The sequence below is a fragment of the Azolla caroliniana genome, unplaced genomic scaffold (genome assembly GCF_043228905.1).
Source record: "Azolla caroliniana isolate FFs.n. ecotype wild unplaced genomic scaffold, voAzoCaro1.0.p SCAF_13, whole genome shotgun sequence".
NCBI classification, from domain to species: Eukaryota; Viridiplantae; Streptophyta; class Polypodiopsida; order Salviniales; family Salviniaceae; genus Azolla; species Azolla caroliniana.
Genome location: NW_028230448.1, coordinates 17599303 through 17625321, shown reverse-complemented (window position 1 = coordinate 17625321; position 26019 = coordinate 17599303). Strand labels below are relative to the sequence as shown.

Below are 26019 nucleotides of genomic sequence, written 5' to 3'. Positions count from 1 at the left end.
CAGTCGGCTGTGTAGCTCATCTAATGGTACCGAGTCGACTTGTTTATAGACAACTTTATCACTAAGTTGTCTATTTCCTTCTCGAACATACCACTTGTGATCAAGCACGACGAGACCCAGATTTTTATCAGCAGGCATGATGATTATGTTTGGGTTTGATTTGCGGTTCTTGAGCTCATTGTGGAGGTGAGGAGAAATATTGACTTGTGGTAGACTTGTAGTTTTGATGGAGTCTAAGATCGAAAAGTCCGTGGCCTGAATGATTTTTTGGACAGGAACACTAGCCGATGGAGGATTCCAATTCGGATTAAGGATCCACGGAGGTGGGGCTTGTTCTGAATTACGGAAGTACCATCGGAGGTGAAGTTGTCGAGCAAAGTTTTGAAAATCTTCAAGGAGTTGTTATGTTGGAGGGGGTTGGGAAGGAGGGATGAAGTTTAATCCTAAACCCAAAAGTTTAGAGTAGTGATATGTGAAGAGTATGAAGAGAGATTGTGGATAGCCTTATTGGTTATCCCACATTAAAGCTCCTTCACGGTGTTTTAGAGAATAAATAGAGATTGTATTCTCTTGGGTTTAAGAGAGGAAGAAAAAAGGGAATTCTTACCGATGGTTTGAATTGTTGTTTGGCGGTGCAGAATTGCTTGAATCCCTCACGGAACCAAATATTTGGAAACGTTGGTACAATCTTGAAGATGAAACACGAACAGTTGAGGGGGTGGATTGCATTGTCCCCCCATCCTTTGTTAGTTCCGGTCTTCGCCCGTTTTTTGGACTAGCTTTCGGAGTTTGTTGGTTCCTTTGGTGCTCCTTTTCCTTCCCCTTCCGTGTTGATGCCACACCTGGTTGATTGGTGGTGGCGTTGTTTTGTTCGCGATTTTGGTTGTTGTGGACAATGTTGTTTTGAACACGTTGATTTTTTATTTTTGTTGGTGTGGACAACCTTGTTGTGAATACGGTTTTTGTGGACAGAAGTAGAATTGTCTTCTTGTTTACCATTGTGCCTGTGTTGAGCTTGAACAATTTGTTTCACGAGAGGTCGAGTGTATTTTTTTTTAAGAAACCATTTTTCAAGCTCAACACAAGCAGAATGGTAAACAAGAAGACAATTCTACTTCTGTCCACAAAACCCGTGTTCACAACAACGTTGTCCGCTCCAACAAAAATCAACATGGTCAGAACAACACTGTCCACAACCACCAAAAGCGCGGACAAAACACCGCCACCACCGGTCAACCGTGTACAACGTTAACATGGATGGTGAAGGAAAAGGAGCACCAAAAGAACCAACAAACTCTAAAAGCTAGTCCAAAAAATAGGCAAAGATTGGAAATAACCAAGGATGGGGGGACAACGCAATCCACCCCCTCAAGTGTTTGTGTTTCATCTTCAACACCATACCAACGTTTCCGGAGATTTGGTTCCATAAAGAATTCAAACAATTCGGCACTGCCAAACAACGGTTCTCACCATCAATAAGAACTCCCTTTTGGCTTCCTCTCTTAAACCCAAAAGAATATAGTCTCTATTTATTCTCTAAAAAAACCGTTGAGGAGCTTGAATGTGGGATAACCAATAAGGATATCCACAATCTCTCTTCCTACTCCTTGACATACCACGACTCTAAACTTTTGGGTTTAAGATTAAACTTTATCCCTCCTTTCCAATCCCCTCGAACATAGCAACTCTAAAAAGATTTTCAGAACTTTAGTCGACAACTTCACCTCTAATGGTACTTCCGTAATTCGGAACAAGCCCCACCTCCCTTTCAGATCCCAAATCCGAATTGGAATCCTCCATTAGTTCATGTTCCTCTCCAAAGAATCATTTAGGCCACGTAGGTTTCGATATTGGACTCCATCAAAACTACAAGTTTACTGCAATTCAAGCTTTCTCCTCACCTCCACAATGAGCTCAAGAACCTCAAATCGACCCCAAACATAATCATCATGCATGCCGATAAAAATCTTGAGTGTATGTTCGAGAAGGAAATAGACAACTTAGTGAGTTGTCTATAAACACATTGACTCAATACCACTAGTTGAGCTACACAGCCAACTAGAGTACATTTATCAGATGTCACCAAACAATAGATATAGAGTATGTACTCTATTTTCTCCCAAAACTCCACAAAACACCGGAAGTCGGGAGACCTATATGTTCATACAATGGCTTTATCTTCGAGCATACCTCCATCTGGCTCCACGACAAGTTATATTTGATACTCCAACGAAAAAAGCAACATCTCGAAGACTCACTTCCCCTAGTTCGAGACCTAGAGGATCTTTGGCTACCCAAGAATATAGTACTCTTTACTTTCGATGTGGAATTGCTATACCCTAGCATACCCACTTACGAGGGATTACATCCTCTGCACAACATGATACAAGGTTGTTTCCCGCTTGGTGAACTCAACCTCATCATGTCCCTCGCCTCCCTCACACTTCAACATCATTATTTGGAGTTCATTGGAGAATTCAAGCAACAAATTCATGGAACAGAAATGGGTAGCAACTTTGCCATTGTTTATGCATGCTTATTTCTATGTTTTGTAGAGAATGCGCAAGAAGAGAGAATTGAAGTCAGGTTCTTTAAACGATACATGGATGATGCTCAAGGCTTTTTGGATGGAGAAAAGAAAGTTCTTATGCATTTTCTAGACTCCTATGCCCAAGGTGTGAACATCAAGATAACATCCTACGTATCTCAAACAGACGTCTTCCTTGAACTCCACATCTTCAAAGACGTGGATTTGGATATATCACATAAGCTCTCTAGCAGATGTCACGAGATAAGCTCTCTATCCTAAAAGTCGTTAATATATCTTTCTTTTTATATACAATATATCTGATTTGAGAATCTTTGATGTATAGGTGATGAGATTCTCTAGTCACATCTTAGTCTATTTCTATTATCTTTTCTGCGTAGTTGCACTTATCTTGGTTTGTTGTTCTCAAAGACCATACAGAATTTTAAGATGTAATCTCTTGTTTGGCCTTATAGGCTATTATAGCCTCTTAAAAGATGTTAATATATCTTTTTTTCTTTCGATCTCCTTTCTCTCAGGTATTCATCATCATCTGATAGATGATATAGAATGCAATGTTTTTTCCGACATTCCACAGAATTAATGTATAGTATCTGGGTGCTTTAGTATAATGTAAGTACTCTAACAAGAATTTCATCAGATCTACTCAATCCATGTAACCTGGAATCAATGTATTTAATTCATAGTATGAAACCATCCTTTTAATGATGAGGAAATTCATCCTCGTCCCTTTTGTTAGGGTCTAACCATGCCCTTTTCGTATCTAACTGGGGCATGTATGACTCTGTTTGAGTGGGACATGATGAGAGAGGTTGCATTTGATGATTGTTAGAAGGATGCTATTTGTGTATAGTATGTACCAAACCCTTGGGATTCACTCCAAATGAGCAACCAATGTGAAGTATGTCCCTCCTAGCAAGCTGTTGTGAAGACTTGAGGCGACCTTGCTACGGGAGTGGTGTTGGAAAAACATCACTATGAGAGAATACACCGCAAGTTGTGTGTCTATCATCCCATAACCTCTCTCTTGGGTCTCTATATGATGGCCTCAATATCTTTTGCTAAACAATATTCCATAGCTGTAACTGTTATGAACATTTCCTGTTGCAGGGACCAATTTTTTTCCGCTTCTGGAATGAATGACATTATGTCAGCTTCAGCAATGATTGTATTTTCATCAATACCAATAGCTATGCATCTGGACGAAATAAAAATAATATTACAGGTATGGCATTCTTTGTTAAATTCAGCTTTGCTATAGAGTAGTTCACTTGCATTACTTCCCCCTTTCAACTCATCGATAACATCATAATTGATAACATCATTGTACATAAATGCTGCACCCAAGTTCTGTAAATTCATAATAGAATTCTAAGTTTTCTCTTTGCAAGGTTCATCACTTTGTTTGATAGATTTATTGGTTTGGGTCTACCACCTGAACTATATGTTATTCTTCTAGTTTGTACATAAATGCTGCGCCCATCCAGTCTGGAATAATTTTAGGCTATATAATATTGTGATGATTGTGCTAGAATAATTTCATCATAGAATCCTGAGCTGTCTCTTTGTAATAGTTATAACTTTCTTTGATACATTTATTGGTTTTTGTGTACCACCTAAATGACATGTAGCTCTAGTTTGTATATAAATGCTACATCACCAGAGCCTCTAGTGCCCCCCCTATATTGTACAGTGGAGGATATAGACTCATTCCTATCGAATCCTCGGTATCTCTGGTAAATGAATGCCTTCACATTGGTGTGTTTCTATGTATGTGGCAATATCTCTATCCTTTGAAAGTTTTTTCCAAGATGCCTGATCCAAACAGAAAAACAAAAAAGGTAAAGCCTTCAAACTTTGGAATCAGTCAGAGGGGAGCAGGCTCAGCAGACCAGTGAGCAGTGAAAGGGATCATTTGGACAGGGCGATCTGGGAGCAACAGTAAGACAGGATTCAGTGGGAGCACTCATGGACTGGACCAGGATTCAGAATTAGCATCCTCACTAGTAACTACCTTGTCAGGGCTTTATCTGTTGTCATAATATTTGGACCTTTAATATTCTCCTTCACAGAGCTTGTCTTTATTAGAGAGGTCAAGTTTGGCTGTTTGATTCCTGCAAATTCGTGATTGTTGACAAATATCATAGAACCCATTACATGCTAATCTTCTGCCATAGGCTTTAAGGTCGAATTTGTCCCAGTAGTATGGAGCTTGGGTTATGAATTCGGGTTGCGAGTTTGTCTTGACAAACCTTGTTGGTAATTTTGTCAATTCAATTAATAAAGTTAGAGGTCTGGCAGTACCCATAACTTCAATTTAAATAGGTTTAGTTGGCTTCCATATCTATATTGAAAAAATTCCGTAAAATCACATCATGATGTTAAACAATGAATTTTTAGCTCTTAGAGACATAAACTATACTGGTTTTTATTATTAAAAAATAAGTAGCCGGGAAGGGTATAAAAGATAATATTTTTAATCATGGTATTTTGTACTAAGCTATGTTTTCTTTGAAATCAGACTTTTCTTTTATAGTATTCTATTTCTAATTACTTAGACTCTATCAGGATATCAGCAGCTATATGATTATATATAATGTTATATAACCAAACAAATAAAAATACCATTATATAGTCATTGTTTTACTGCAACTACTACAACTCTGGGTACTGAACCCTATCTTATTTTTCTTTCTTTAATCTAGTTTGGAAACTTGGTTATTTGATTCTCAATGTTAGGAAAATGCACTTTTTTGTCCAACACCAGATATTATGGTATGACCCAGTTTGTATTCACCAATACCACGCATGTTGAATCTCTTTAAAGTGGACCCTACCTCATTTTTCTTTCTTTAATCTATTTTGCAAACTTGGTTATTTGATTCTCAATGTTAGGAAAATGCACTTTTTTGTCTGACACCAGATATTATGGTATGACCCAGTTTGTATTCACCAATGCCACGCATGTTGAATCTCTTTAAAGTGGACCCTACCTCATTTTTCTTTCTTTAATCTATTTTGCAAACTTGGTTATTTGATTCTCAATGTTAGGAAAATGCACTTTTTTGTCTGACACCAGATATTATGGTATGACCCAGTTTGTATTCACCAATGCCAAGCACGTTGAATCTCTTTAATTATAATACAATGATAACGGAAAACTCTATTAAGGAAAAAATTGGTAGTGATTGTCTAAATGTGGGGGAAAGTGGTTCTAATAAAATGTATATTAATACACTATCTGTAACTACTGAGTATAATTTAGAGAATATTTCTTTTATTTATGCATAAGTTTTTTTCTTTCTGCTGCTGCAGGATTCAATAGCTATTTCTAGGTTCTTTGAGAAATTTTCATATTGGAACTACAAGCATGAATCTTTACAAAATAAATTACCGGTGGAGATTGTTGATCTCAGCCATCAAGCTTCAACATCAAAGCATACTATTCCCTTATATTTTGGTCTTTGCTTGAAGGTTGAAGTTGAAAGATTGGAGTGTATATTAGGTGGCAAAAGTACCAATGCTGATGCTGTTCAGAGCCAGAAAGAGATTCGTGATAGTAGTTTAGTGCTTAAAAAAAAAATGAAGGAGATGGAAAATGTAGCATTAGGTGATTCGAAGAAGCTAGAAATTACAAAAATAGATGAGAAATCTGTGTGTATTCTCTTAAAAGAACTATGGGCAGAATTCTCTTGGGGGGATGGATGCGAGTTATCTCTATCATCTGGGCTTGCATTGACAAATCTTTCCATCATAAAGCTTGTAAATAAAAAATTGAAAAATGAGGGGAGTGAAGACTCTATTAAGGTACCACTTTTGGAAATAAATGGATCTGTAGCTCTTGTATTGTGTCAATTTTGTGTTGAACAACTGTCTGCCACCATTATACTACCTTGGTATCCTCTTGAAAGCTATCCCAATACGGATTTTCAATTGCAATCTGCTGGAACTGAGATGGTAGCAAAGTTTGAAGTCAGGAATCTGTATCTAACAGATGGCATGCGAATCGATGTGATAAATAGAACCTTATCAAGGGTATCAGTCACCAAAAATATCTTAATAAGCATTGTTCTATCAAGTGATTATGAGAATTTCATCATGTCTTCAAAGGTAGCAGAATACAATAATTGGCAGCTTTAAGTTTATATTCTGGTGATGCTTCATAAAAGATGTTCACATATTCAATAACTTTTCTCACAGGGAGGTTTGGTAGTTTTGAATATAGAGGCATTGTCAATCATGCTAAAAGAAATCCAGCTGATATTCTCGTTTCTGAGTAGTCTGAGAAATTATAACACACAAAATGTATTGCCATCCAATTCGAACCAACGAGTTTTGGCGGAACAAACTTGTTTTGAAGGTTCATTATGGACTCCTGAAAAGATACAAAATCAGCAGCAGATAATAGAGCAAGATCTTAACTCAATGCTGGGGAAATCATACATACATGAGAAAACATTCTTCAATAATTTTCCATGGTTAACAGGAGGTTTCTCTGTTGAGATTTCAAAGATGTGCTTACTACTGGCACAAACAAATTTTACATCTACAGGCAAAGGTATTTAAGTTGGAACATACAATCATGGGAATATGTGTCTGTCTAAAACTAATTTTTGCATGTTGCAGATTTAAGAGGCTTGTTTTTTGAGGTTGATGCAATGTCAAAACTTCAGGGTGATCTTAATGGTAGAGTTATCGACTTTGATACCACACAAATTTCTATATGCAGCCTAGAGGCTTCATCAGAAAGATCACTTAATACTGGTCAAGTGAATTATGTCCCTAAATTTGGGTTGAATGATAAGTCAGTTAGTATGCAGCTATCGAAAGAGTTGGGAGAGTCATCATCATTCTTCAGGGATCATGATGACGGAAGTTTTCAGAATATACCTCCTGAGTTAGAAACCATTGATGAAAAGCCAATTGATAGTGAGAAGAAAGATAATTATATCCTAGATAACTTAAGAATTTCTTCTAAGATAGAAAGAAAGACTTCAGGTTGGTCTGTATCAGATGATGGCTGGAAGGGTTATTGCTCTTTTGTTGGCATTGATATTGGGATAACAACAGCTGAATTGGAGGTAAATGATTTCTGATTCTCATTTGACATGATATACATTGATCTGCAATATAATTTTGCTGTTGGAAAGGTATCTGGAATACAATATACTTTGTTTACATGTTACGTTATATTCAAGATGTTGAACCTACATGCTGAATCATCTACATGTGTTAACATTTCTTTATATGATGAATGCTGTATATGATTTAGTGAGATTGTCTCTTAAGTGTCTAATTTTGTCTTGACGTCATGGTACAAACTTAATGGTGTTTATGTACTACAAGTACAAGAAAAAGAGTGTTTAGCAAGTTCATCTTATCTTCTATATTCTCTGTGCTCTCTCTGGACTGATCCATATATTGCATGGTATGCAGCTGATTTTTGCTCTAGTTATGCCGTTGTCTAGTTTGTCAGTGCATCCCAGAAAAGATCCTCTGAAGACACTGAGTAGTATGCAACCAACACCCCAGCGGTTCTCAAGCTATCGATATGAAATCCCAGATGGTAAGGAGTCTCTAAAGTATACTCTTAAGAATTTAGAGTGCTTAACCAACATGGACATGATAGTTTCTTATTTTTTATTTCATTGTTACAAGAAAAGGTTGCATTGTGGCTGTCAAGGACGTGTATGAACATTTGTACCTGGCTGTGGAAAAGACAGATAATACTTATCGGCTGACTGGGGTGTTACATTATAGTCTCGTTGGTGAACAGGCACTTTTCAAGGTTCAATATTGTTCTTTTTGTCTATGATATCTATAAAAATGATACCTGAGGGCATGGATTTCTTGTTTAACTTGAGTATCCAGTATATGTTCCATTTATGATTGTTATCTTGTGTTTTAGTAATTTCATTAGTTGTTCCCATTTCTAGGTCAAATACAGCAAACACCAAATGAATTCATCCCCATCTTGGTTCTCGCTGCTGTCGCTTGGTGCGAAGAATGCTGATGGTGAGTGTTTTCGAGTACATTATCATCCTGGATCTGGTCTAGCTGATATCTCAAGCATACATGATGGATCGTGGGAGCTTTGGCAAGCATTACCACACAAAAATTCAGCAAGAGCAGATGATGTGGACATAGATCAATATGATATTCGATATGAGAATTGGGTGTATCTTATAAATCAAAAGAGCAAACAAGGATTAACCTTAGCTAACAGAAGTCCAATGATGGTTAAGAAACCTGGAAGTCTGTTTAAGTTCAAAATCTTGAGATCAGATACTAAAGCAAGTGAGGAGGGCAGATTGCCAAGCTTCAAGGGAAATTCTGAAGAGTTAGAGACACTCAATCCTTCTGTATTGGTCAGTGTTCCAAAGATAGAGATAAATGTCGGCAGAGCGTCAATTATGCTTTTACATGAGACAGGACATGGGAAACATATCCATCCATTGCTTAGAGGGCGCCTAGAAAATGTCAAATCTGTTATACATATACTTCCATTAAAGATAAGGATGATGGGAGAGTGCAAGATGATTTTTGAATATTTCGAAGCCCATGTCAATAGATGGTATTTCTTCATCGCCTCTCATTGAAAGATAACCTAATTTTAGTATATAACTTTTGAAGTACACTAAAAGGAATTCTTCTGAAAAAAAGCCAATATTTGCATATCATTATTCATGAAATCTACGTAAAACTTCATTGTTATAATGATTTTATTACTATGAATTTGCAGTTCTTTTGCGTACTATGAATTTAATTTGAACAAATATTTGGTTTTACCAAAATCCTAGTTCAAACATGTGCAGTATTGCATATTTGCATCAAACATACACAAATCATACTTTTGACGTTTTTTCAACCTTAGTCTCAGAGGTACTCCGTGGGTCTGCCAGTAGGCATTTGGTTGGACTGCGATAGTTGGGCGTAAATCCACTTATGAAGATATATTTATCAAGTTTGAGAGTGAGATTCTCATTGCCATATCATCTGCTCCATGCCCACTCAGTATTGATTTTTCTCATGCTGGTGATGTATATCCTACTTATGTACTTGGTTTAGAATCATGATACTTGGCAATTGTTATGGCACAGTTAATAGTCCCCCCCTTTTTGAAGCAAAAAAAGTATTCCTAGTCACTCTTTCCTTAGATTGGTCCTAGAGTCATATGATAGTTCATCAACAGAAAACCACCACTTCTTTCTTTAGCTCCATGACTCCACATGCTACAAGTCCATAAGGGCTACACAAGTGGGCTCTCAACTAGAACATAAAAAATGGGTTACATAGATCTGGCAATTGCGATGTGCATGAATGTAGGTTAAAGATGAGATGACATTTTAAGATGTAATTTCTTATAAGCCATTTGGCCTTTTAAAAGTCATTATTTCCATCTTTCTGATGCATTCCGCATATTTATCTGATTGGTTTGAAAATCTGAAAATGAAGGTTATGCTTTAGTCACTTTAAAGCTCATTAAATGAACTTTTTTTTATTACAGGTCAATGGTAATTCAACCTATTGATACAGAAATATTCTACCACATGCGAATGAACATGAATGACAAAGCTCCAAAACCTAATTCCTCAGCATTTTTATTTGTTAGGTTTGATAGGGTAATGTGAACATCACTTCACGAGATAACTCATCATTGTTACTATACTGTCAACCTGTTAACATAACCAAAAAACTCTCTATATTTCCCAGGTAGACGCTGTCATAAGTGACTACTCACTCGATATGATACTCTTTATTATTGGAGAGCTAAACATTTCTGGTCCCTACACATTGAAGCATTCCCCTATCTCTGCTAGTCGTTGCTTGGTAAGTGATAATTCAGTAGTTTAACTCTATGTTTTAATAAACACATTAATGCTTCAAGTTGTCTTGTCTGCATACCATTCTTTATCGGAAAGTATGCTGCATCTTGTGTTACAGGTTTATTTGGTGGCCCTAGGTAGCGGTATGAACCTTTAAAAGTCTGTAATTCATGATTGTTTCTTGTCTGTGCACTATTCTTTATCAGAAAGTATGCTGAATCTTGTGTCACACTTGTTTGTTTGGTTGCACTAGGTAGTGATACGAACCACATGAAGTCTGTAATTTGCAATTCATTCTTGTCAGCATACCATTCTTTATTGAAAAGCATAATGAATCGTGTCACAAGTTTGTTTGGTGACACTTGGTAGTGGTATGAACCTATAGAAGTCTGTAATTTGTGATTGTGTCTTGTACCCTTGTGTGGAAGAAGATGTCTTTAGAAATTGTATAGACCATGTCTTCATGGTCACGATGCCCTTGTAACACTCAGTATGAAGATGGCCCACTATAAGACACTTTTCACACACATCGGAAGATGGATTCATCATAGACCACCTTATATAGACATACATCTATCCTCTGCTATGTAGTGTGATAGGGCAGCTGCGAACTTCATCACATCAGTTAGAGATTGAGGTAGGCAGATATGCACGAATACCTCTAGAAGAAAGAATTTCCCAATTGTGTCAGCAAGGAGTACAGTCTGAAGACCACTATGTTTGTCCCTGCAGTGTCTTTTATGAAATAAGAGGGAGATACCATTGCCTCTTTAAACAAGGCTTTGGGCCATTGCAAGGTAATGGAATATGAGGACAAATGGTGCCTAGGACTTTTCTTGCTGGAACTCCAGAGACATAGGGAAAAGTTATTGAAGGACAATAGTACAGCTACACAAGCTTATCCACAAAGAACAATCACAACTTTCTCTAGTGCCATCACTCCTACTGATGCTACAAATCAATTAAGGGCTTCACAAATGGACTCCCAAAAAGGACATAACAAAGGGGTTACAATAGATTGGGCAATAGCAATTTGTCTTGCACGTAGGTCCCAGCCCCATGGACAATGATTTCACCACCCTTGTCATTGATAGATTAAGGCCATTATTTCACGCCATCGCAGGTGCTTCCGTCTCTTCTATACTTTTATATTTACAGAGTATTATTTACTTCTTCTTTTTTTGATTTGTTGTTCTCAAAGACGAGACAACACTTAGATGTAATCTCTTGTTTGGTCTTATAGGGCCATTTTGGCCTCTTAAAAGACGTTAATATATCTTTCTTTCTTTGAAGACCTCTCTATTCTGGATCGACCTATGCTAGAGATCTTTAGAAGAGAAAGCATGTCACAAATAAAAAGCATAAGAAAAAATCCTTTCTCCTCTGAGCTACATAAAACTAAATGGTGTGAATAACGAACCATCAGGTTTTGGCTTGACATTGGAGTTGAAGTTGTTGCCCTCTCAAAATGTTCATCATGGGGTGAATGTGCATTCAAGCCCTTTAATAGTACTATATCTTGTGTACTATCAATTTCTACAATATCATTGTATAACAGAAAATACAGTGATTCTTGAGGTACCAACCTTGAGTAAGCTGATTTAAAGTAGCAAGTTGCAATGTAACTTTCTAAGATCCTCTGTGAATTCATACCAGCACATAACATGCACTGACATCCTTATGCACAAACAAAAACTCTATCATGGAGATCCTCTTTGTACAAGACAGCCACACCACTGGAGCCTGTAATGCTTCTCAGAATGTGTGGCTGACAACGGAATACTGACTCCCATCAACATCCCTGTCCAGCAGGGAATTTACTGGTAGAGCACTGATGTGTCTCTGTGCGGCAGGGAATTTACTGGTAGTGCACTGGTGTGTCTCTATGTACATTGCAATATTTGTGTTCTTGAAGGTATCTTCAAGTTAACTAGCACTTGTCTTCAAAGAACTGTTACGATTCTGCGCTCTCATGCGGGAGGTCGCATAGGCTATACACCATCGTGCAACTTTGTTCTCTGTAATAAAATCCTGCCATCCCGTCCTTCATCAAGCACTTGTGGCCTGTTTTCTTTGTGGTGTGCTAGTTGAGCTAGAATGTTAATATATTTTGTTGCCCTTGAGTTCCCTTCTATTGGATAGGGAGTCGTTTTTCTTTTCCATATTTATGAAATGTATGATTAAAGCCTTAGGTTGAGAGACCTAGACTCATCTCCTCCCATATTCTTCAGTCACTCATATTTTTATTTACTTTTTTACTTAGTTACATTTATTTTGGTTTGGTCTAATAGGCCATTTTGGCCTCCTAAAAGGCGTTAATATATCTTTCATTCTTTCCATCGTCCATGCTGAAGCAATTAGAATTTTGATGCCCCAATCTTTGTTCTGATATTCCAGATATATGCAAAAGAAGAAACCCTTACATACTAATACCACCTTGTGCAAGAAACTCCTGAAACTATGGTTAACATTGTCTCTCTAGCATGGTGAATGTTACAAATCCGCCGAGTTAGTATATCGACGCAAAACCCTTGATCCTTCTAGACTGAATCAATTACCTGGCTTTCTCCTGCTATACTGAAGAGAGCTTACCTCTTAACATGTGTTGATGGTATTTCAAGTCCATGACCATGGTCTCAACAAGCTTCACTGCCAAGTAATTTGGGAGGGGGAATGGAATGGGAATTCAAGATAAAATAATTGTAAAAGAAAAATGAACTAGTTCAATTTGAATCTGTATTTATGGATATGGATACATTCACTTATGGCCTATATATGTGTGTATTAATGCAAATGACCACTAAAGAACTCAAAAACAATATTTAGAAATTACAAAATAGCCCAGGAAAATATCTTCACCGTATGGCAGCATGTTGATGTATAAGGTTGCTTAGGCAGTGGTCATATGTGCGGTAGGGTTCAGACCTTTATCAGTTGAGTGAATTCCTTGCATGTTATAAATTCTCAAGATGGCAGTATACCCGTGCTACACTAGAAGATTATGGATAGAAGGTGGCACTGTTATGTTATGTCGTAGATGGTGCTGGTAAGTTTTCTCATTCCCATGCTTATGCAGTCAAACAATGGATAAATTCTCTAATTCACTGTATGAAGATGTTGTGCAGGTTGAAAATCAGACAGGACTTGAACTTTGCTGCACCTTTTATGACAAGAACTTGAAAGGGACTATGAGAATTCCTGCCGGAAAAACAGATACTTTTCTTATAAGGTAACTTTATGATCTCACAAAATATTTATTCCAGGCTTCTGTTTCTGTAAAAGAATATGAATATATAAGTTTCTATGGAAATTGTGTCTGGTGATAAGGAATATGACCTCCCGAAGAGATTTGTTTCCTACACAAGTATTATCATCTGTCTCTTTACATCTCGAGGATGCAGAAGGTGGCCTTTCTTCTCCTGTTGATCTCTCTCTAACAGATCCAAGAACTACAGCTGTTCGGACACGAGTAGAAAGCAAAAAAGGTACCCATTAAGAGTCTATGATTGTGATTGAAATTTGATCTCCTTGATTACATGCTATTTCAACTTTTGAACAGGACGTAGAAGATCTCCTGGACCTATACTTGTGGTTGATGTATCTAATGAAAGCCAGGTTGAAGGAAAATAGACTCATTTGTTTCTTTTCCTATTTGCTTGTAATTGGATTCTTCCTTAATAGGTTTTCTGGAATACCGATGTGCAGAACGGCATTCTCATGACTGTATCGCCAATGGTACGCATTTATAATGCCAGCGGACTTGTGCTGGAGCTGCGATGCCGCAGGTCAAACAATGATAATGATGGTGTGGTTGTCATTTTGAAAAAAGGGGATGCAATTGATGATTCGGTGGGAGCATTCAATGCGATGAATATGGAAGGGGAAAAAAGAAAGACATTATCATCTTTTAATCTAGGTACTTTTATCTTTGGCAGGAGCGTGTGCATGACAGAACACTAGTTTTTTCTGCTTAGTTGTTGAAGAGGCACATCACGTTTCCACCTTCCTGAATAAATTTCAGTACTAGCTATGGATCGTATTGATGGTTGGAATTCAGATCGAGGCAATACATTCTTCCATCTGAAAATAGGTTTCCATTTTAATTTCTGAATGCACATCGTATACATTCTTCAGTTTTTAGCTAGTAGTTTTGCCTTCTTATTTTCTTCATAATATTGCTTTCTTGCTGTCTTCCCTCAGTTTGGAGTCTCTCCATCTGGGAGCTGCCCATGTTGGCAAATTTTCAAAGTCCATCTTAGTTCAGAATTTTAAGTATTTAAATAACTAGATTCATTAATACCTTATATGTAGTCACATGTATTTTTTTGTTGCTGTCAAATACCAGATACCATTTAAAACCGTAATCTCTTGCACAGTCTTGTAGTCTCCTCTTAAAAGGCATTGATAGAACTTTCTTTCTTTCTTTCTTCTGCCTTGGCTAACGTGATTCTCTGGTAACTTCTGTATATCTATTTTGGTTTGTTCTCAAAGACGAGACAAAATTTTAAGATTTCATCTCTCATTCCGTCTCGTAGACAATTTGTTTTAGGAAGCTAGCATTTGTTTTTTCTTTGTAACCTTGGTCAGGTCTCTGATCTTTCTTTCTCATTTGGTCTCATAACCTATTCTGGCCTCATAGACTATTTTTTTCTTTCTGCATTTCAAGTTATTTAGTTTTAGGAGGCTATCATTTGTTTCTATACCGCCCTTCTCATCCATAGATAAAGGCCATTATCTCCCGCCATCACAGGCGCCTCCCTCGCTTTGGAGGCCTCTCCATTCTGGATCAACCTATGCTAGTGTTCTTTTGAAGAGAAAAGCTATTATATATCTAACTTGAGAATCTTACATGTGCTGAAAACCAGATTCTTTAGTCTCACTTTATCTTATTTACTTTTATATTTACTTAGAAATATTTTTTTGATTTTGATTTGCTGTTCTCAAAGATGAGACAACACTTATGATGTAATCTCTTGATTGGTTTTATAGGCCATTTTGGCCCCGTAAAAGATATTAATATATCTTTCGTTCATTCTTTTGCAATTTTGGTGAAGTCTACTAGGCTATATGGTCTTTTAGAGTCTTCTTTCTACTCCTGAATTAGCAATCAGCAATGGTTCGGTTTGAACCGAACTGAGCTGTGAACCATGGCTTAACAGTTTAAATGGTTCAGTTCGATTCCAGTTCAGGTTTGGGGTGTCAACGGTTTGGTTCAGTTTGGTTCGATTTTAGCCTTTATCAGCTTAACAATTTCCGATTTAAACGGTTTGAAATTGTCGTTTAAACAGTTTAACCAGTTTGATGGTTTAGGGTTGACAGTTGATTATTTTCTCGAATATTCTTTTGAACAAGCTTTTCATTTTAAAGCCTAATTTTGATATTTTAAGAAAAATTGTCTAATTTTGAATTTTGACCAAACTTGAAAACCTCTAAAACCATTTGGTTTGGGCTTGATTTTTTTATAATGGTTCAGTTTTAACAGTTTCGTGGTTTGGTTCAGTTTAAGTTTCACTTTTTTAAACGGTTCAGTTTTAAATGGTTTGAGTTTGACACTCTTGAACCAAACTAAACCGCTCCGATTGTTATGAACCTGAATATCAAAGAATTTCTCACTTGCTTTTCACAATACTCATTTATAGCTCATCCCAACTAGTACAAATTAAGAGCTAAGGAATTTTACCCTCTGGGAAGCAAACACTAAGGTTTTGGGTTACAGTAGGTCTACATTAGGGTACTAAAACTAGAAGTTAAATTTCTACGCTTCTGGATGCTTCTAGAATCCAGATATATGATGTAAGATTCGCTGCTATTCTTTGTGTACAGTTGTCTGTGACGTGTCAGCAACTATCTGGCCCTCCAAGATTGAGACTGCACTTTGGAAGTCCCATTATCTCAAATACGAGAAGTCTTCAAGCATAAGCTCATAGTAGTTTGTACTTCAGTATTCTGATGTGTGAACTCACAATGTTCATGGGTCTTGCTTCCTGCAGGGAATTACCTTTTATCCATACGCCCAGCGTCGTCCTCTGTCCCTGGATTCTGTCATACTTCAGCTGATGAAGACATCAAGCAAACCATGTTTGAGTGGTCAGAGGATATCAAGGGACTGAAACCATTCCGTATTTCAGGTTTCCTTGAGAAGCTTAAGTATGGTCTGACAAAAACTATCAAAGGCCGTACTTCTCGGCATTCTTTTGGAACAGTTTTATGTAGCACAAGAATAGATGAGAGTCATGAAAAAAGTTTACGTGGAGTGCATCTGTTTGTTCAGATCACGCGGAGGCTTATTCCATTGACATCTATGAAAGATAATGATAAATACCAAGCAGCTGGCTCAGGTGCAACCCTCCAAGAACAGCTAGAACTAGTGATTCTTCCGACAATACGTGTGTACAATCTTCTTGAGTCAAATATTACAGTAAATCTAAGTGCTGCTTCAGAAGGTAAGTGCTGGATTTTATGACTTATCTCAATCATGCCTTTCTTACTGTTTCTTGTTTTGATTGTATATGTTATTGCCTATGCAGCAACTGCACCCGAAAATGGTGTGCACATTGAACGTGGAGGGAATGTATCTGTGTATGCTGACCTTACAGAGCCTTTCTTTTCTGTGGAAATTCAGGATCTTATGCTCAAAAGCAGTAATTTAAATATTGGTGATTGGAGAAGCTCTGTGAAATCCGTCGATCCTATACATACTGATAGTTTTAAGGAGGTTGAAATGGACATAAATTTTCAGGATAATTATCATTATGCAAAGCTGAAGATTTTTCATGGAGATGATGGGGTACTACAGGTAGTAATAATGGAAGTGGAAACATATCTTGGTTTGCAAATGGAGATGTAGACTAGTGTAGATGGCACATTTGACTTTAAGTATAATGGATGTATATCTTCTTGATTACCTACTAGAACCCTTATGACATCTTTTCATGCTATTTCCTCCAGATGCTTGTGTACACACAATATGCTTTGAGAAATGCAAGCAATAATGCCTTCATATATTGTGCAACAAGAAACTCAAGATCATTATGGTATTAATAGTTTCTCTACAGGATTATAGTATGCATATAAATTTTTAGACTTCTTCATCAAAAACACTATTTATAATAGGGCTAGCATTTCTCCCTGGAGTAGAAAAAGGAGCATACAATGGCCTGAAAGTGAAGCTGGGAGTGTGATTGACCCTGGTATGACAGTGTCACTACTTAAAAGGTTTGAATCTTAACTTGTCTATAAGAAGAAAAAAGTTAGATATTTTATTTAGTTCTATGCTTAACACAACTACAAGTGCATGATATTGATCGAAATTATCAGACTTTTCTGTAGCAAACTTCACGTTGAACTGCAAAATATTTCTCTTAGGTGGACATTCAGGTGGCCACCTGCATTCTGGAAATATTAGGCCTTTGTAATAGTATTATAGATCTGGCCTGTGAAAATTTGCCAGAGACACTTTGTTTGTGTACATGACAAGGGGTTGATAAGGATAGCAGTATATAGTGACATTGAAAGTAGTTATTAGGGAATTGTAAAATAGGCAAAGAATGACAGAAAATGAAGAGGGTTTTTGCCCTTTTGTAGAAAATATTTAAATTTTCCTTTTGCACAATATTACATTGTTGAATTAACTCCATGCTTTTAATCTATCTATTTAGTCGATAATTCTGTTTAGCCTATCTACTATCTTTTGAGTTTCGTGTTTTTGAGATTCTTATGAGCCTATTCTACTTCATGTGAAGCTTCAAGTTTGCCATTTCTAAGAAAATGAAACTCAGAGGTGAACTAGGAAATAATAATGCAATTAGAGTTATGTGAACAATCGTAACCAATCTCATAGCTAGGAGTCAGGAAGAACACTTTCATTCAAAAATTGTTCCAAACTTGCAAATAGAATATAATAAGATAATTTATCCTTACATCATGTCATGGCTAAGTGACATGTTTGAGACTATTCATGTGATGTGTGAACCTGATAGCTTAACATTTTAAGTGATCTTGTTATCTACATTCTATGTTGTATTAAAAACTGCCATATCCCAAAATTTGGCCCTTCAAATAGATAACTATGTTCTGAAACAGGTCATGTAATTGGCTTCTACGAATAGTAGGCAGATTATCTGAAGTTGCAATTTTGGATCCTGAATCATTCTCAGGATCCACTGAATTGAGTATAGATGTACCACATGAAAATGGGATAATAGAACAAGTCCTGTTGGGCGTGACGTTGGACTTATCATCTGCCCGGGAAATGTACCCAACTCGTACAATCCATATCACCTCGAGATATATTGTCCTAAATGACTCTCAGAATCCTATTTCTGTGTGCCAGGATGGTTTCCAGGTTGGTGTTGAATTGTTTTTCATTTTAATGGCAATTAGTTGGTGTGACATTTGCTTTGAATTTTGTTTTTCGAATGTCTAGGAGCTTGACCTTGGTTACTCTGCAGGAAGATGAAAATGCTGCTACTCTATTAGAAGCTGGAGATCGTTTTGCTTTGAATAAGAGATTCAGTAAAGGCCAGAAGCCTACGAATAGCTCCGGATATTCAGCATATGTTGGTTCTGACATGATAGATCCATCCATTTTTTCTGTCCGGTTCTCTCTGCAAGAGGATCGGTTGGATTGGTCAGGCCCTGTATGTGTAAATGCATTAGGTTCGTTCTCTGTTAGAATTTGCAAGAGTACAGAGAGTCTCAAGGTTCTGAAAGCTCGTTCTACAGTACAGCAGTCAGATAGGTTTCAATTTGTGTCTGTGGATATTGAAGATGAACGACCATCCTTGGTTATTCGTTTCCGTATGCAATCAGAATCTACAGTTCCTTACCGCATAGAGAATGTATTACCAGGAACATCAATATTCTTTTTTCAAAAGGTTTTGCTACTCCTGAATATTACAGCCTTTTCATACTCTATATATATATTTTCTAATCATAGATTTTGCTGGTATTTTTATCTAGGGTGTTGGTGATTGTGTTACATCAGTTGGACCTGGTGAAGTTGCTGGCTATGCATGGGATGATCTAAGCCAACCTCACAAACTTGTTGTATGCATTTCGAGTAAGATTTGATATCAGATTTGCAAGTCATTTGGAAGCCCAAGTAGCATTTCTTTTTACCTTCTTGCAACTGTGCTTGGGATCTTAGAAGCCATAGGAATTGCTTCACAGACTGGGACATTGTACCAGTGTACATATACCATTATCATGGCCATTATCACCTGACACCAAAATCTTTCTCTCTTTGGAAATCATTGCTAGTTAGCGAAAAGAAAGAAAAAAATGGAAATAATGATTACATCTTAAAATGTTGTCCCATCTTTCAGAACAGAAGTGGCTAGAGAATCCCATTCTCTATGCATGTAAGACTCTTTAGTCAGTTACATTGTAATTTTGTCTTCAAAATCTCTAGCAGACATCAGTCTAGAATGGAGAGAGCTCTGAAGCAATAGAAGCACCGGGAATAGTTCAACTTGTGTGAACATGTGCTTATGAAGAAAAGCACAATGTGAAGCACACTTTATTGTAATCCATGTGAACTGTCTAGTTGATTGTGATATCTAGTTAGTTGTCAAGTGTAAATGTGGTCAAAGAGTATTAGATATTCTTATGATAGAATTGTACTCGAGTGGATATCTATGAGTAGACTCCACCAACCATGTTTAATGTGGTAGTGCCTTGACTTGTATGTAAAACCACCTTGGCCAATTGTGTTCAGTTTATGATCTTTAGTTTATTAATATAGTTTTCTCTTCAGTGCATAAGCTGTCATCCCCCTGATGTGTATTTTATTATTTCTGGTTATTTTCTCTGATTCCTGCTCTTGCTCCCACACCCACTCTCACACATGCACTATACTTCCTCATACCCCAACTCTACAAGAGTTAGATTCTTTACAAACCTCTTTCAAAAGCCTGCCTGTTCAGCTCAATGGCAGTCAATTCTGACCTAGATTTGAGCAATATAATTCAACCAAGTATTGGCCAATCATGATTATCCTATAATTTCTCATCATCGGGGGTCTCTGATCCTGAAGATTGCAATATGGGTGGGAGAGTGAGGGCTGCCCAGGGATATCATACAATACCGTGGCATTGTCATGCCACACCTGAGGTGAGGTCAGTTGTTTGGTAGGTTTCCTTTCATTAAACTTTTTCGATGCTTTTTAACCTTCTTGTTCTAGGAACAAGCGATACATATGTGCCCCAAATTCAGCCAAATATGAATTCTTCTTCATCAGAAGGCGTTGGAAGCTTGGTCTTGCTTTTTTGTGTGTACAAATCCCTTGAGTAGCTTTCAGGTTGCTAGTATTCCCTGGCATCACAACATTCCTCATCATACCAACTATGTTCTGTGACTTCACCAGTTTTGGATACATTGCCTGTAGTGTGGAGAATGACATATGTTATCTTCCTAGGCATGCTTCATCTCCTGCCAAGCCAATAGGTCTACCCAAGATAGTAAACTCTGTTATTTTGGGTATAAAAGATGGAGATCTCATCAGGTAATCGACTATGTGCTTGCACCTTCCTTTGGGTTCCAACATGTCAAAGCATCTGATCTGGGCCATTGTGACAAACCATTATATATCACAAATCCATGTGCATTTCCCAAGGCTAGAAAGTGTTCGACATATTCCATTACTTCATTCATATCATGAGCTTGTTGCTTTAGACCAACCTCTTCTGTCATACCTTCTGCATAAACAGCCTTGTTGGCGTCAAACATAGTTTGTGCATCCTTAGCTTGTGCATTGAAGTTTCCTAATAGTATTATGTGCCCCATAGTAGTAAATGTTATGACATCATCATATGATGGTAGATATGGTGATTTTCCTAGAGCTGCAAACCACAAATAGTTGGGGGCAAGGTAGAAAATTGCAATATATAGCTCCCTAAGATCTCCTCTTTTGATTCATATCCACATATAAGTGCATCTACATCCTTATGCACAACATGCACTCTTATCATGGAGCTCCTTTTTGTACAACACAGACACTCCTCCAAAACTCTAGTGCTTCTTAGTGTCCATGGTTGGGAACAACATGCCGATTCCCACTGATATCCTTGTACGTTGGGGTGTTCATTAGCCATGTATTAGCAATATCTGTGTTCTTGAAGGTATCTGCAAAATACCCAGCATCTGTCCATAGAGAGCCATTGCAATTCCTTGTAGTCATGTGTAAGGTCTCATAGGCCATACATTCATGCATCACGCTTCTCTATAATAATGACCTTATCATCTCTATATCATCCCATTTTCCTTCCTTGTCTAGAGTCATATTATCACAAACAAAGAAGATCATAATCTCCTTATATCTAAAATCTTAATCTCCAGAATGTTCCAATTTCTCTAGCCATTATTACTTCCCATTGTTTAATGTTAAGTAGGACTGGAGTCTCCATCCATCTTGCTAACAGCAATGATGGGCGTGATGGTGAGGACACTAATTAAATATGGATAAGGCTGTGTCGATTCCGTGCACCTCACCGAATCACTTCTATCAATCGATAGAGTTTTTCCTCCCGTTGATGTCATTAGCTTGGGGGTCAGACCGGCGTATACCCTGAGAGAGATGTGCACTTGGCTTACTAATCACTATCGCTAATCTCTTTTAGCATTTAATTATAATTAGAGAGATAGAAGGGGAGGCATAATGCTTTAATTAATGTGGACAACCATAATAGACGCAATGAAGCGGTTTTTATAGCTTTTACAATATGAGTGTGGCCTCTTCACACTAGGCTGCCCAGTGTCTTGACACGTGGCGCTGTGATGAATGGGAGGCCGTGTGGAGCTTCTCCATATTGAAGACGCACGCCACCAACCCACCCTCTAATTGTGCATTTATGGACTTTTGTGATGTTCATCGAGTATTGCCACGACCGTGGCGAGCTTCTCCTCATCCTTGATCGTGCCTAAACATGTCAAACAATTGATTTTGAAAATATATCAATCTTAGGCCTTTAGGATTCTTATATATGTGGGCGGAGGTATTTGTCAAATACCTCTAATCCATTAACTCACTTAATGATATATGATTAATACTAATCTCTCTCTCACACACTCTCACTTACTCTCTTAGCACTTAACAAGTAGAAAACAATATATATGTTTTATTCCACCATGCTTATTCAAGGGGGTCTAGCACCAACCAAGGGGAGAGATTAGTGTTTATTCACTAAACACTATCGCTAATCTCTCTTAAGCTCTTGGTTACAAGGAAGTAGAGAGGAGGTTTGGGGCTTTAATCACTAGGAGATTCTTAAGAATGAGAAGAACCTAAAAAGACACCACAAGGTGGCTTTTATAGCTTTTACATCATAATGTGGTCGTTTCACACCAGGCTGCCCATTGGATTGCCTTTCCCCCTATTTGACTAGTTCTACTCCATTTTTGTATACTTCCTTAGTTACTCAGTGTCCTTTACTGGTGCACTTTTCTTCACGACCAGTGTGTTGTGTGCCAAAGTGGAATCACGACTCAGAGAAGTCATAACAGCTTCAATGGTTACGCTGATGAAATCATTGTGCATCTGATCAACCTCCATATTGAATCAGTTAATGGTGGATATTTTCAGAGGGCAGAAATTTTGGCTCCAATCTATTGTTTTGCTTTTGCAACTCCATTCAATGAGTTAACATAAGCAGTTTTAGCTTATTTACTTCTTTTACTTAGAACATTTATTTTGATTTGTTGTTCTCAAAGACAAGAGAACACTTACGACATAATGTCTTGTTTGGTCTCATAGGCCATTTTGGCAACTTAAAAGATGTTAATATCTTTCTTTCTTCCTTTCTTCTTTCTTCTTTCTCCAAAACCTCTCCATTCTCGATTGACCTATGCTAGATATCTTTCAAAGGCAAAAGTTACAATATATCTAACTTGAGAATCTCACATGTGCCAAAAACCAGATTCCCTCGTCTCTTATTATCTTATTTACTTTTATATTTACTGAGTAATTTTTATTTTTATTTTTATATTTTGTTCTCAAAGGCGAGACAACACTTACGATGTAATCTCTTGTTTGGTCTTATAGGCCATTTTGGCCTCTTAAAAGACGTTAATATATCTTTCTTTCTTTCATGGCTAGCAAACTCCCCGAGGTCCAAGGATACAAATGGGAGTCAATATGTCGCCCCCAACCTCGGACACGAGGAAGCACTAGAGGTTCGGGAGGAGTGACTATGCTATGCAAAGAGGAGCTCCATGGTAGAGTGCATGTTGTACATAAGGATGTGGATGCACGCTACATGTGGATATGCATAAAAAGAGGGGATCTTAGGGAGCTATATATTGCAATTTGCTACTTTCCACCTGCCTATTCAAGGTTTGCGCCTCTAGGTGAATCACCATATCTACCACTATATGATGATATCATAAGATTTGCTACTATGGGGGATATAATACTATTAGGAGATTTTAATGCACGAACCAAGGATGAACAAACAACTATATTTAACATTGACGAGGCTGTCTATGGAAAAGTTATGGCGGAAGAGGTTGGTCTAAAGAGAAAAGCTCAAGATATGAGTGCTATAACTGAATATGGAAAACACTTTCTAGCCTTGGGAAGCGCGCATGGACCTGTGATATATAATGGCTTGTCACAATGGCCTGGATCAGATGCTTTGACATGTTGGAACCCAAAAGGGGGTGCAAGCACAGTCGATTATCTAATGGGATCTCCATCTCTTATACCTGAAATAAAAGTGTTCACCATATCGGGAAGACCTATTGGCTTGGCAGCTGATCATGCATATCTACGCTTTGAGGTAAAGGATGGATGCACAAAGGATGTATATGCTAAGGAGAGGGGGCTGGCTAGGTATCTATTCACTCGCGAGACAATTGATGTCTATAGTTGTGGTGTATACAATGGCATGCTAGATTTGGATCCTTTCGCACCCCTTGAAGAACTTACCCAAGGTTTATCCAAATCATTGCATAAAGCAGCCACAAAAGCCTTCCCTCACACAACGGCTAACCCCCCCAAACTCGGTAGAGTAATACAAAATAGTTCGTATGATGATGAATGTCGTGATACAAAGAGATGCTTGCAACGTGATGTAACTCGGGGCATTTATGCACACAACCAAGCGAGAGCAACCTTCCAACGCCTCGTAAGGAGGAAGAAGAGATTGTATTTGGCTAAATTTGAAGATCATTTGTATCGCTTGTTTCTAGTACGAGAGAGTAAAAGAGCATGGAAAATGTTTAATGAGAGGCAACCCACCACACAACTGACCTCACCTCAAATGTGGCACGAATATGCAAAGGTCCTATATGATACCCCGAGTCAACCTCCTCTTCCCCACCCGAATGCCTCACGCCCACATGAATCAACCTTCTTTACACCACAAAATGTAAGAAATGCCATTGATAGGCTACAATTCGGGAAGGCCCAAGATCATGATGGATTGGTGGGTGAACACTTTATCTTGGCACTTATGTCATCAAGACAATTGGCTGAAAATGGAGACACTCATTGTTGGTATGCTGAAATGCAACAATGGTTCAAGTCGCATGGCATGAGTATAAATGCACTACCCCCGTTCCAATATAGCTTGGACTGTCCCCATCTCAATATGACCAAAGTGGAAAAGAATAGAGTGATCCGAACTGATATTATTAACTTAGAAAACAAGATAACATGGATCAGCCCCAAAATACCACTTGATACAAAGATGGCCCACTATAAGACACACTTCTTATATACATCGGAGGATGGATTTGTCATAAGGCCACCTTATATGGACATACATCTATCCTATGCGCTGCGTAGTGTGATAGGGCAGCTGCGAACCTCATCACATCAGCTACAGATTGAGGTGGGCAGATATACACGACTACCTCTTGAAGAGAGAATTTGCCAATTGTGTCATCAAGGAGTGGAATCTGAAGAACACTATGTTTGTCATTGTAGTGTCTTTTATGAAATTAGAGGGAGATACCATTGCATCTTTAAACAAGGCTTTGGCCCACTACGCAAGGTAATGGAATATGAGGACCAAAGATGCCTAGGACTTTTCTTGCTCGAGCTCAAGAGACATCGGGAAAAGTTGTTGAAGAATACAGCCACACAAGCTCATCCACAAAGAACAATCACAACTTTCTTTAGCTCCATCACTCCTAATGCTAGAAGTCAACCCCAGGATACAGAAATGGGATCCAAACCAGGATATAACAAAGGGGTTACGATTGATCAGGCAATGGCAATTTTCCGTGCACGTAGGCCCCGGCCCCATGGACCACGACCTCGACACCCTTGTCATCGACAAATAAAAGCCATTATCTCCAGCCATCGTAGGTGCTTCCCTCGCTTCTGAGACATTTCCATTCTAGATCGACCTATGATAGAGATCTTTCGGAGACAAAAGCTACAATACACCTAGCTTGAGAATCTCGCATGTGCCAAAAACCAGATTCTCTCGTCTCTTTTCTTTTCATCTTATTTACTTTTATATTTACTGTGTAATATTTACTTTATTTTGATTTGTTCTCAAAGACGAGAAAACATTTAAGATGTAATCTCTTATTCGGTCTTATAGGCCATTTTGGCCTCTTAAAAGACGTTAATATATCTTTCTTTCTTTCTTTCTTTCTTTCTCTATGCTAGAGATCTTTCGAAGACAAAAGCTACAA

The 26019-nt window shown here is 37.8% G+C and overlaps 1 protein-coding gene across 1 annotated transcript in view; it reads left to right on the top strand.

Moving 5' to 3' along the window:
• Positions 1 to 26019, top strand: part of LOC147856455 (vacuolar protein sorting-associated protein, putative (DUF1162)) — a 45100-nt gene that overhangs the window by 12918 nt on the left and 6163 nt on the right. The window contains exons 4-23 of the mRNA XM_087329916.1: positions 3659 to 3773; positions 5864 to 6658; positions 6749 to 7106; positions 7175 to 7629; positions 7985 to 8114; positions 8212 to 8336; positions 8485 to 9122; positions 10056 to 10170; positions 10262 to 10378; positions 13500 to 13603; positions 13702 to 13859; positions 13934 to 13989; positions 14080 to 14290; positions 16365 to 16817; positions 16902 to 17170; positions 17323 to 17408; positions 17488 to 17589; positions 18457 to 18718; positions 18825 to 19250; positions 19336 to 19435. Coding sequence (XP_087186042.1) covers positions 3659 to 3773; positions 5864 to 6658; positions 6749 to 7106; positions 7175 to 7629; positions 7985 to 8114; positions 8212 to 8336; positions 8485 to 9122; positions 10056 to 10170; positions 10262 to 10378; positions 13500 to 13603; positions 13702 to 13859; positions 13934 to 13989; positions 14080 to 14290; positions 16365 to 16817; positions 16902 to 17170; positions 17323 to 17408; positions 17488 to 17589; positions 18457 to 18718; positions 18825 to 19250; positions 19336 to 19435 — 5075 coding nt within the window. The remainder of the gene's footprint in view (positions 1 to 3658; positions 3774 to 5863; positions 6659 to 6748; positions 7107 to 7174; positions 7630 to 7984; positions 8115 to 8211; positions 8337 to 8484; positions 9123 to 10055; positions 10171 to 10261; positions 10379 to 13499; positions 13604 to 13701; positions 13860 to 13933; positions 13990 to 14079; positions 14291 to 16364; positions 16818 to 16901; positions 17171 to 17322; positions 17409 to 17487; positions 17590 to 18456; positions 18719 to 18824; positions 19251 to 19335; positions 19436 to 26019) is intronic.